Genomic DNA, 12,650 nt, shown 5'->3' on the forward strand with positions numbered 1-12,650 from the left:
GAGGGGGAGGAGGTTCTGGAGGTACTGGTGGAGGTTCTGGAGGTGGTTCTGGAGGAGGTGGTTGTGGAGATGGATGTTCTGGAGGAGGTGGTTCTGGAGGAGGAGATTCTGGTAGAGGTTCTGGAGGCGGAGGTTCTGGAGGAGGATCTGGAGGAGGAGGTTCTGGAGGAGGTTCTGGTGGAGGTGGTTCTGGAGGAGGAGGTTCTGGTGGAGGAGGTTCTGGAGGTGCTTCTGGAGGTGGAGGTACTGGAGGAGGAGGTTCTGGATGAGGAGATTCTGGAGGAGGAGGTTCTGGAGGAGGTGGTACTGGAGGTGGATGTTCTGGAAGAGGTTCTGGAGGTGGAGGTTCTGGAGGAGATTCTGGTGGAAGAGGTTCTGGAGGGGAAGGATGTTCTGGTGGAGGAGGTTCTGGGGGTACTGGTGGAGGTGGTTCTGGAGTAGGTGGTTCTGGAGGAGGAGGTTCTGGATGAGGAGATTCTGGAGGAGGATGTTCTGGTGGAGGAGGTTCTGGGGGAGGAGATTCTGGAGGTGGTGATTCTGGTGGAGGTTGTGGAGGAGGAGGTTCTGCAGGGGGTTCTGGAGGAGGAGGATCTGGAAGAGGACATTCTGGAGGAGGAGGTTCTGGACGAGGCGGCGACCAGGGCGAGGAATTGCAACAGCGTTGCCTGGCAGCCGCTGACGGACAGGCGGCTGCACCAATGGCGGCGCGGCGGGCGTGGCTAGGCGGAATATTGCTACAGTGCGGCGGCCAATGGGCGCGGGCGGGACCTAGGAGAGGGGCGGCGACCGAAGGGGAGGAGGAAAGTGTGTGTAGGCGGGCGGGCAGGGGCTGCAACTCTGCTCCCTCCCTCCCTCCCTCCCTCCCTCCCTCCCTCCCTCCCTCCCCCCTCCCCCCTTACCCCTCTCTCCTCCTCCCCTCCCTCCACTCACTCACTCCTTCCCTCCCTCCATCCACTCCCTCCCCCCTCCACTCAATCTCTCCCTGTGCAAACACCACAGCTTCCCCACACCCGTGCACTGTTGCATTCGCTCCTCTCCCCCTCCTCCTCCCTCCCTCCTTTCTCCCTTCCTCCTCCTCCTCCTCACTCCCTCCCTCCCCCTCACTCCCTCCTCCCTCCCTCTCTCCTCCCTTACCCCTCTCTCCTCCTCCTTCCTCCCTCCCTCCTCCTCCTCCTCCTCCCTTACCCCTCTCTCCTCCTCCCCTCCCTCCTCCCCCTCCCTCTCCTCCCTCTCCCCTCCTGCTAGAAAATGCAATAGCTTGTTTTTTTTTTGTTGCATTAATTGACCCTCCCCCTCTCTCTCTCTCCCTCCCCCTCTCTCTCTCTCCCTCCCCCTCTCTCTCTCCCTCCCCCTCTCTCTCTCTCCCTCCCCCTCTCTCCCTCCCACACTCTCTCCCTCCCACACTCTCTCTCTCTCTCTCTCTCTCTCCCTCCCTCCCTCCCTCCCACACTCTCTCCCTCCCACACTCTCTCTCTCTCTCTCTCTCTCTCTCCCTCCCTCTCCCTCCCCACACACACACACACTTGCAGCAAAAAAAAGATTATGAGCTCCAAACGCCTCAGCAAAAAATATAAAGTTGTAGGCACAAAGATTTGCGCGCCAAGGTCAGCCTCCGAAGTTAAAATAGTTGCTGGGGTGATCCAGGCTTGTAAGGACGACCCTTCTGGTACACAATCATGTTAGATGATGGCTCACTGAGGGAATATGCAGAAGAAGACGTATGCATCGATGTCAGAGTGTCTGGAAAAGGAAAATACAGATATAATCAGAAGGTATTTAAGCATTGTCTATTTCAATTTTATTTAAAGTTCTTTGCATTCTACCGATTGCAAACTCTGTGCACGTTTCCAATTTCTCTTTTTGCCATCAGAATTATTACTTTTAAAAAAATATTTGGTGCATATTGCAACTAAAATGGCGCCTGGAGTGCACCACCTAAAGTTTAAAGAGTAGCTGAAGGAAACCGGTATCATTAAATCTCCAACCCCCCCCCCCCCCCCTCACACAAAAAATAAAGTCAAAGCTGACATGAAGCAAATTAATAATTTTCGGTCCTTTTAACGTTCTTGAAGGGGAGGGGAACAGATGACAGGAGAGAATGAGACTCCATTTGACTGTGAACTGCGTGTTTATGTATGTGCTGTTATGTTTGTATGTTCGTTTCTTAGTACCTGAACTTTTGGTCAACGTGGGTTTGTTTTTAAATGTGCTATACAAATAAAATTGACTTGGCTTGACTTGACTTTTTGACACTTGGCAAAGTGTTGCAGAGTTTAAACCCTTGATGGAATCTCCAAAACTTTTGCACAAGAAATGCAAAAGCTTTTTTTTTTTCCGAGATCTGATGCGTTTTAGAATCGGGTTGTCTTCCCTCAGCAGTTGATAAAAGAGTTTGGAAAGGTTTGGGTTTGGATTTGGACCCTCAGCAGTTCCCCGTGCGTTTGTAAAAGAGTTTGGAAAGATTTGGATTTGGAGGGAGAGGGAGAGGGTAAACAAAAACTGACAGAACTCCACTCCAAGCGCTTATTTGTTTTAAATTTCGTGTTTTTGTTTTTTTAATATATATATATATATATATATATATATATATACACAGATGTTTTTGAATTGCAAACTCAGCGAGTCGGTGGTGGCCGTGCCTGAGGATCAGGTGAGGAACGATGTGTCTTTAAGGTTGGCGGAGGCACGCTGCCCGACGGCCAAGGGGGCTGAAGACCGGTATCTGGAAAACAAATGTAAGCGAGTTGGCGAGGCGGACAGGGAGTGTGCGGCACGCCCCCTTGGCTCTGTGTCAGAACAGAAACGCCTCCTCGCTTCACCAAGCATCGACGTCCCACACAGGTAGAACTTCTGGGTTTTTTTGTTTCCCCAAGCCACACTTGTCTTGCAGCCCCATCCAGTAACAACATCTCTCTTCCCCTTCCCAGTCCGACTGTCCCCGACTACTTTTTTAAAAAGTATAAGAAAATAACTGCAGATGCTGGTACAAATCGATTTATTCACAAAATGCTGGAGTAACTCAGCAGGTCAGGCAGCATCTCGGGAGAGAAGGAATGGGTGACGTTTCGGGTCGAGACCCTTCTTCAGACTGATTCCTTCTCTCCCGAGATGCTGCCTGACCTGCTGAGTTACTCCAGCATTTTGTGAATAAATACTTTTAAAAAAATCTCTGTTTGCTTTGATGTTACCTTCTCCCAACTGACAATGATCTATTCTGCATTCTTCCTTGATCTCCATTCCCCTTTGTCCTGTTTTCACACCTTGCACTTCCTTATCGGTGGACCCACCCACTCCCCTGACACCAGTCTGCAGAAGGGTCTCGACCCGAAACGTCGCCCATTGGATTTGCTCCAGAGATCCTGCCTGAGTTACTCTAGGATTTGGTGTCTATCTGAGGTCAGACAACATCCTCACAGTGAACTCACCGTTCCTCCCTCATTATGACAATATCAATTTCCCTCTAACTTCAGAACTGTCTCTCTCTCACCACCCCGCACTCTCCAGTTTAAATTCATTTACTCACTGATAGAAATGGATTGTCATAACAGAGGAGCAGAATTAGGCCATTCGGCCCATCAAGTCTACTCCACCATTCAATCATGGCTGATCTATCTCTCCCTCCTAACCCCATTCTCCTGCCTTCTCCCCATGGCCCTTGACACCAGTACTAATCAAGAATCTATCTATCTCTGCCTTAAAAATATCCACTGAATTGGTCTCCACAGCCTTCTGTGGCAAAGAATTCCAAAGATTCACCACCCTCTGACGAAAGAAATTTCTCCTAATTTCCTTCCTAAAAGAACGTCCTTTAATTCTGAACTGTACATATTTACTGGATTGTACAGCTGCCAATTGCTTTGCTAAAACGCCTATCATTTTTGCATTGTCGTGATCTTCTGAAATCCTTCTGGTAAGATTTGTTCTGCATGTGAATCTGTCAGCTGGAATAGATTTTGTGCCATTCTTTGGAATGTGGATTGTAAAAGGCTCTTGGATGGATTATGGAACTGTCAAGAGCTCTGTTGTTGTGGTTGTGAATCCTACTGTGCGTTTAGTTGAGATTCTACTAAATAAAACTTCTTTGTGGTTTGCTGGTTGATGACATATACTCTCGGAATGAAATGTAACCCAATTCAGATGAAGGCACAGTGCTGGAGTAACTCTGCGGGTCAGGCAGCATCTCTGGAGCACATGCAGAGGTGACGATTCGGGTTGGGTCCCTTCTTCAGGTTCTTCAAGAGACCGGAGGAGGGTCCCGACCCGAAACGTCACCTTTACATGTTGACCAGAGATACTGCCTGACCTGCTGAGTTACTCCAGCACGTTGTGCCCTTTTTTTGTGAATAGTCTCTACAACAGCATTTTGTGTCCCCACTCAGATGAGGTTGGATTCCAATCAGAATTAATAATTGAACAAAGCACAAACAGTGCTGAGGGGAAAAAAACAACCTGAAACAACCTCTGTCCATTCCCCTCCACGGATGCTGCCTGACCCGCTGAGTTCCTCCAGCACTTTGTGTTTTGCTCAAGATTTCAGCACCTGCATAACCTGTGTCTCTGGAAATAGTTTAGTTCAGAGAGACAGCGCGGAAACAGGCCTTTTCAGCCCACCGGGTCCGCGCCGACCAGCGATCCCCACACATTAACACTATCCTACACCCACTAGGGACGGTTTTTACATTTACCAAGCCAATGAGACTCAGGTTCGATCCTGACTATGGGTGCTGCACTGTAAGGAGTTTGTACGTTCTCCCCGTGACCTGCGTGGGTTTTCTCCGAGATCTTCGGTTTCCTCCCACACTCCAAAGACGTACAGGTATGTAGGTTAATTGGCTGGGTAAATGTAAAAATTGTCCCTAGTGGGTGTAGGATAGTGTTAATGTTACGGGGATCGCTGGGCAGCACGGACTTGGTGGGCCGAAAAGGCCTGTTTCCGGCTGTATATATATGATATGATATGATATGATCTCGGAGTAAACCCGCGCAGGTCACAGGGAGAACGTACAAACTCCGCACAGACAGCACACGTTGTCGGGATCGAACCCTGGTCTCCGGCGCTGCATTCGCTGTAAGGCAGCAACTCTACCGCTTGCACCACCTCCACATCTGCCCTTATGACATGAAAGAGGCGCACAGTGAGATAGATTTGTTTTGGTAAAGAAACAAACCAATTTCTTCACAAAGCAATAACACGCAGCGTGTAGTATATGTGAAGCCTCAGTGATCAGGATTAAGGTACTGGAAATGTGGACGTTGAAAAAAACCTCATAGCACAGACCTCTTTCTGCTGATGTTTCCTTGTGCGGTAAATCCCTGCATTCAATTAATGTAGCGCGGTTCCCAATGGTCACAACTGACTCCAACTTGCTCCCTCTATGTCCACGTTCCCAGTCAAGGCTGAGATTCTCCTCTCCTGGATAGACACAGAATGCTGCAGTAACTCAGTGGGTCAGGCAGCATCTCTAGAGAGAAGGAATGGGTGACGTTTTGGGTCAAGACCCTTCTTCAGACTGATGTCAGGGGAGGGGGCGGGACATAAAACATGAAATCAAAGTGTCGAGTGGAAAGGGTTGGGGTCGTGCAGAGATTGGGGTCAAAGCAGAAGCAAAACTACGGTTTACACTAACAAAACACCAAATTATAGAAGTTTTAAGTGTAACTTTCAGCAGTTTTGTCTAGTTTAGAGATACAGTCTGAAGAAGGGTCTCGACCCGAAACATCACTCATTCCTTCTCTCCAGAGATGCTGCCTGACCCGCCCTGACATCAGTCTGAAGAAGGGTCTCGACCCGAAACGTCGCCCATTCCTTCTCTCCAGAGATGCTGCCTGACCTGCTGAGTTACTCCAGCAGTTTGTGTCTACCTTCGATTTAAACCAGCATCTGCAGTTTTTCTCCTCTCCTACTCAGCCCCAGCTGATGGAGGTGTCCTCTCTTTCACACAGCACCCGTGGTGCTCACACAATAGTGATAGGAAGGTCCAGATTTAGACCCGGCAGTGATGGTGTGGATGGTGGTGCGTGTCCAAGTTGGGATAGTGCTGGACTTGAGGAGAACTTGGAGATGTTCCCATGCATCTGCTCCTCTTGCCCTTTTTAGGCGGTGGAGATTACTGATTTGAACGGCGTTGCTATCTAAAAAAAAACTTGACCGAGTTACTGCAACTTACCCTGTGGTCGAATCGCTCTCTGTGCCAATGTCTTGCTGGTTCGTTGAGTCGTAATGCAGGAGGTTGCTTTGCACTGGGTGACGAAGACGGACACAAAATGCTGGAGTAACTCAGCGGGGATGGGCACCATCTCTGGAGAGAGGGGATGGGTGACGTTTTGGGCCGAGACCCTTCTTCAGACTGGATGGTGCCAGGCATCTTGAGTGGATGCCTTGGATGACTTTCGGCATCTGGAGTCTACTTGCAGCCGCACATGTTCTGGTTAGGGAGAAGGATTTGTCCTAATGGTACATGGTAGAAGATGGAGAGATTAGTTTAGTTTTTACATTGGAGTTACAGCCCCTTCGGCCCACCGAGTCCGCACCAGAAACAGCCCCTTCGGCCAACCGAGTCCGCACCGACCAGCGATCCCCACGCATCAACACTTTCCTACACACACTGGGGACAATTTTGTACATTTACACCAAGCCGAATAACCGACAAACCAGCACGTCTTTGGAGTGTGGGAGGAAACCGGAGATCCCGGAGTAAACCCACGCAGGTCACGGGGAGAACGTACAAACTCGGTACAGACAGCACCCGTAGTCAGGATAGAACCCACCGTGCCGCCCTGATTCTGTGAAATTGGAAAGTGAACGATAGAATAACATCAAAGATCGACACAGAGTAACTCAGTGGGTCAGGCAGCATCACTGGAGAACATGGCTAAGTGACGTTTCACAGAGTGCTGAAGTAACTCAGCGGGTCAGGCAGCACCTGTGGAGAACATGGCTAGGTGACGTTTCACAGAGTGCTGGAGTAACTCAGCGGGTCAGGCAGCATCTCTGGAGAAAAAGGATGGGTGACGTTTCGGGTCGGGACCCTTCTTCAGTCTGAAAGTAGGGGGTGGGGCTGGAGTTGAGAAAAGACCAGGACCCATTGGGTCCCACAACAGAGGAGCAGATTCAGGGAGGTGCTCTGGCAGGCCCATTGTTGGCTGTGGAAGGTGTGATCGCAAGAGGGATATAATGTGGAGAACTATGGAACTGGATTAACAACTTGGGTGCAGGAAGGGGCAAGGGAGGGGAGGGGAGGGGAAGTAGAAGTTACTTAAATTAGAGAAATCAATGTTTATATCGCTGGATTGTAAGCAAAACATGAGGTGGTGTTCCTCCAATTTATGTGTGGCATCACTCTGACAATGGAGGAGGCCCAGGACAGAAAGGTCAGTGTGGGACTGGGAGGGGGAGTTGAACAACATTGCCTGATATATTCTGAGTCCTATGCAGTTATGTAGCTGCTCAATCATATCCACGGACATTTTGGGCAATGGTGACATCGAAGATAGTTTAGTTTAGAGATGCAGCACGGAATTAGGCTTTTCCGCCCACCAAGTCCGCGCCGACCAGCGATCCTCGCACGGTAACACTACCCCACGCACACACACTGGGGACAATTTACAATTTCACCAAAGCCAATTGACTCACAAACCGGTACGTCTTTGGAGTGTGGGAGAGAATCGGAGCACCCGGAGAAAACCCACGCAGGTCACGGGGAGAATGTGCAAAATCTCTACAGACAAGCACAGCGCCAGTGGTCAGGATCGAACCCGGGTCTCTGGCGCTGTGAGGCAGCTATTCTACCGCTGCGCTACCGTGCTGACAATAAGCTTGAGGTGGTGGGTCTTCATGTTGGACATGCCAGTTCCCTGCCCCACGTTAAGTATAAACTTTTCTCGTGTCCCTCTGGAACAATGCCTCCCTTTATAGATCGCACTTTAACATCGCAAGAATATCCTAAAAAGCTCGAAGGGTGGAATCAAATAGAAAGAATGCAAGTTGCGTTTAACTACTTGAAGAGTGCTCTTTAGTCTTGATTACGTCTTGATTAGTGCGGGTGTCGAGTTATGGGGGGAAGGCAGGAGAATGGGGTTGAGTGGGAGAGCTAGATCAGCCAGGATTGAATGGCGGGATAGATTTGATGGGCCGAATGGCCTAATTCTACTCCTATCACTTATGAAATTCTGAATTGTAGCGTGAGGTTGTATTATAAGAAAATAAATGCAGATGCTGGTACAAATCGAAGGTATTTATTCACAAAATGCTGGAGTAACTCAGCAGATCAGGCAGCATCTCGGGAGAGAAGGAATGGGTGACGTTTTGGGTCGAGACCCTTCTTCAGACTGTTGTATTCATCAGCAAACAGCCACCGATGGTTGTGACGGGAAAGGTTAAGGTAAGAAGTTGTGAGAAACTCCAGCAAGGTGTCGCAAGGCAGAGGGGTTTGGTCAGCTCGTTCTAAGACAAGTTCTACAGGGTCTTGCTATTTTGGAGAAATGTTGTAATTGGGGTTGCTAACTGTCCCGTATTAGCCGGGACATCCCGTATTTTGGGCTACATTGGCTCGTCCCGTACGGGACCACCCCTGTCCCATATTAGGCCCACCGTCCTGCACACCATTGACAATTTACAATTTTACTGAAGGCAATTAGCCGACAAACCTGTACGTCTTTGGAGTGTGGGAGGAAACCGGAGTACCCGGAGAAAACCCACGCGGGTCACGGGGAGAACGTGCAAACTCCGCACAGGCAGCACCCGTAGTCAGGATCGAACACGGGTCTCTGGCGCTGCCAGGCAGCAACTCTACCGCTGCGCCACCGTGCCGGTTGTAAAGAGTTAATCACTTGTGAATGAAATACATAGCTGTTCTCATATCATATCATATCATATCATATATATACAGCCGGAAACAGGCCTTTTCGGCCCTCCAAGTCCGTGCCGCCCAGTGATCCCCGCACATTAACACTATCCTACACCCACTAGGGACAATTTTTTTACATTTACCCAGCCAATTAACCTACATACCTGTACGTCTTTGGAGTGTGGGAGGAAACCGAAGATCTCGGAGAAAACCCACGCAGGTCACGGGGAGAACGTACAAACTCCTTACAGTGCAGCACCCGTAGTCAGGATCGAACCTGAGTCTCCGGCGCTGCATTCGCTGTAAAGCAGCAACTCTACCGCTGCGCCACCGTGCCGCCCTAACATAATATTGTGGCAAGTTTGACAACTTTCAGTCGCATTTTTGTTTAAAAGAATGCTGATATATTACGGGGAGGGATCCAAATACCACCTTGCATCGTGCGTCTCGTTCAAGGAAATGGATATCGTAATCTTGCAATCTGGCACGTTGGCTTGTGTAGTGTAAGCAGAAGAAGTGTGAGATTTATTTATGAATTATATGTTGCCGGTCCCTCTTGTCTTGAAAAGGTGCAGAATGATTCATTGATTGACTGAATTGATTGGTTGCAAGAAGCAGCGTGGAAATGGGGCCTACAATCCATCGAGCCCACGCCCACCAAGCCCACGCCCACAGAGCCCACGCCCACCGAGGCCACGCCCACCGAGCCCACGCCCACCGAGCCCACCCATCCACATCAGTTTTACATTGTACTAGACGACCTGTTGGGTTCCCGTTGTGATGCGAGAGACGTTAAGTTATTTAAAATTCTGTCCCTTCGTTCCTTCTGGGCGAGCCGCCCTGCACCCCTCCCCCAACCGCACACACGCAGATACAGGGCCCAGCAACCCCTCCCCCAACCGCACACACGCAGATACAGGGCCCAGCAACCCCTCCCCCAACTGCACACACGCAGATACAGGGCCCAGCAACCCTTCCCCCAACCGCGCACACGCAGATACAGGGCCCAGCAACCCCTCCCCCAACCACACACACGCAGATACCGGGCCTGGGAACCCCTCCCCCAACCGCACACACGCAGATACCGGGCCCCGCAACCCTCCCCCAACTGCACACATGCAGATACAGGGCCCAGCACCCCTCCCCCAACCGCACACATGCAGATACAGGGCCCAGCAACCCCTCCCCCAACTGCACACACGCAGATACCGGGCCTGGGAACCCCTCCCCCAACTGCGCAGCGTGGATACAGGGCCCCGCACCCCTCCCCCAACTGCACACATGCAGATACAGGGCCCCGCACCCTTCTCCCGACTGCACACGCGTGGATACCAGGCCCCGCGTCCTTCCCCCAACCGCACACGCGTGGATAACGGGCCCTGCAACTCTCCCCCAACTGCACACGCGTGGATACAGGGCCTCGAACCCCTCCCCCAACAGCACACGCGTGGATACCGGGCCCCGCACCCCTCCCCCAACTGCACACACGCAGATACAGGGCCCTGCACCGCTCTCCCGACTGCACACGCGTGGATACCAGGCCCCGCGCCCCTCCCCCAACCGCACACGGGTGGATACCGGGCCCCGCACCCCTCCCCCAACTGCACACGCGTGGATACCGGGCCCTACAACCCTCCCGAAACTTGATACTGCACACCGCAGGCGAATGGTGAGTAAGGTGCCCCTAAAAGTGTTGCGCTATTGTGTAGCGTTTTGGCCGTATTTTGGGAACGTACACACATACATACATTTCCCACTGACGCACCCTACACACTAGGAACAATTTACGGACGGCCGATTAGCCTACAAACGCGCACGTCTCTGGGATGTGGGAGGAAACCGGAGCACCCAGACGAAATCCTCAGTGAGAACATGCAAACTCCACACCAGAGAGCGGTCGGGGTCGAACCTGGGTCTCGGGCGCCGTGAGGCAGCAGCTCTACCCGCTGCGCCTGTGTGCTGCCCAGTGAAATGTAGGTACTTTTCCCATTTTACTGAGGGTAATAATGGAATGTACAAGATTGAGGTTGGTGTTGCCGCTGTTAGTTGGCGTGTTTCAGTACATGTCCCTTGTGTGAGAGTGTACAGATATCAGGAATGTGCCTTCAGTGGCACTCTGCTTTGTTTAATGGTGCTGCTCGGACTATTGGCTAACTTGAGATTGGCACCTGGGCCGTATCAGTAGCCATGACCAGCACTATTCTCCTCACCGTTGACAGTTAAAGATAAGCTTTGTTTGCTTATTGTGAAACATGCTCAAGTCGGCCCTACACAGAGGTGAAATGTGTCTGCTTCCACGACGGCCTCTTCTGCTCCCCGCCTCAGTGTATTTAAAGCCCCCTGGTAGTTGTGTAGAGTTTAGAGATACAGCTCGAAAACAGGCACTTCGGCCCACCGCGTCCGCGCCAACCAGCGATCCCCGCACGTTAACACTACCTTACTTGTGCTTGGCAGCAATTCTACATTCACCAAGCCAATTAACCTACAAACCTGTACGCACGTCTTTGGAGTGCGGGAGGAAACTGAAGGTCTCGAGGAAACCCCGTGCAGGTCACGGGGAGAACGTACAAACTTCGTACAGACAGCACCCGTAGTCGGGATCGAACCCGGGTGTCTGGCGCTGTGAGGTAGCAACTCTACCGCTGCGCCACCGTGCCGCTCCACAATGAGGTTGGGGGAGGGGGAGGGAATAAGTAAAGGCAGAAAGTTCTCGAACGTTTTAGTGATTCTAGTGTTCCACTAGTGGGAGAGTGTAGGACCAGAGGCCACAGCCTCAGAATTAAAGGACGTTCTTTTACAATGGAGATGAGGAGGAATTTCTTTAGCCAGAGTGTGGTGGATCTGTGGAATTCGTTGCCACAGAAGGCTGTGGAGGCCAAGTCATTGGGTATTTTTAAAGTGGAGATTGATAGGTTCTTGATTAGTATGGGCGTCAAAGGTTCCAAGGAGAATGGGGTTGAGAGGGGAAAATAGATCAGCCGTGATTGAACGGCAGAGAGTCTCGATGTGCAGAATGGCCTAATTCTGCTCCTATGTCTTATGTTGGGATTAGATCATTCCAATGCAGGACTTTCAGAGATACACACGTTTGTATATTTTTAGTTTAGTTTAGTTCAGAGATACAGCGCAGAAACAGGCCCTTTGGCCCACTGAGTCCGCACCGACCAGCGATCCCTGCACATTAATGCCATCCTTCCTCTACACACTAGGAGCAATATTACGGGCGGCACGGTAGCGCAGCGGTAGAGTTGCTGCTTTACAGCGAATGCAGCGCCGGAGACTCAGGTTCGATCCTGACTACGGGTGCTGCACTGTAAGGAGTTTGTACGTTCTCCCCGTGACCTGCGTGGGTTTTCTCCGAGATCTTCGGTTTCCTCCCACACTCCAAAGACGTACAGGTATGTAGGTTAATTGGCTGGGTAAATGTAAAAATTGTCCCTAGTGGGTGTAGGATAATGTTAATGTGCGGGGATCGCTGGGCGGCACGGACTTGGTGGGCCGAAAAGGCCTGTTTCCGGCTGTATATATATGATATGATATGATGATACACTTATACCAAGCCAATTAACCTACAAACCTGCACGTCTTTGGAGTGTGGGAGGAAACTGGAGATCTCGGAGAAAACCCACGCAGGTCACGGGGAGAACGTACAAACTCCGTACAGACAGCGCCCGTAGTCAGGATGGAACCCGGGTCTCCGGCGCTGCATTCGCTGTAAGGCAGCAACTCTACCGCTGCGCCACCGTGCCGCCCCTAATTAAATCTCTAATATCTCTTAAATACAAGATTTTGAAGTTCAGAATC

The 12,650-nt window shown here is 51.0% G+C and overlaps 1 protein-coding gene across 1 annotated transcript in view; it reads left to right on the forward strand.

The window, feature by feature from the left end:
- Window positions 1-1,424: 1,424 nt before the first annotated feature.
- The window catches only part of LOC144604553 (zinc finger protein 704-like), a 68,648-nt gene continuing 57,422 nt past the window's right edge, over window positions 1,425-12,650 (forward strand). The window contains 3 exon segments of the mRNA XM_078419107.1: window positions 1,425-1,663; window positions 1,666-1,772; window positions 2,597-2,841. Coding sequence (XP_078275233.1) covers window positions 1,543-1,663; window positions 1,666-1,772; window positions 2,597-2,841 — 473 coding nt within the window. The 5' untranslated portion in view covers window positions 1,425-1,542.

The sequence above is a fragment of the Rhinoraja longicauda genome, chromosome 22 (genome assembly GCF_053455715.1).
Source record: "Rhinoraja longicauda isolate Sanriku21f chromosome 22, sRhiLon1.1, whole genome shotgun sequence".
In the NCBI taxonomy this organism is placed as follows: Eukaryota; Metazoa; Chordata; class Chondrichthyes; order Rajiformes; family Arhynchobatidae; genus Rhinoraja; species Rhinoraja longicauda.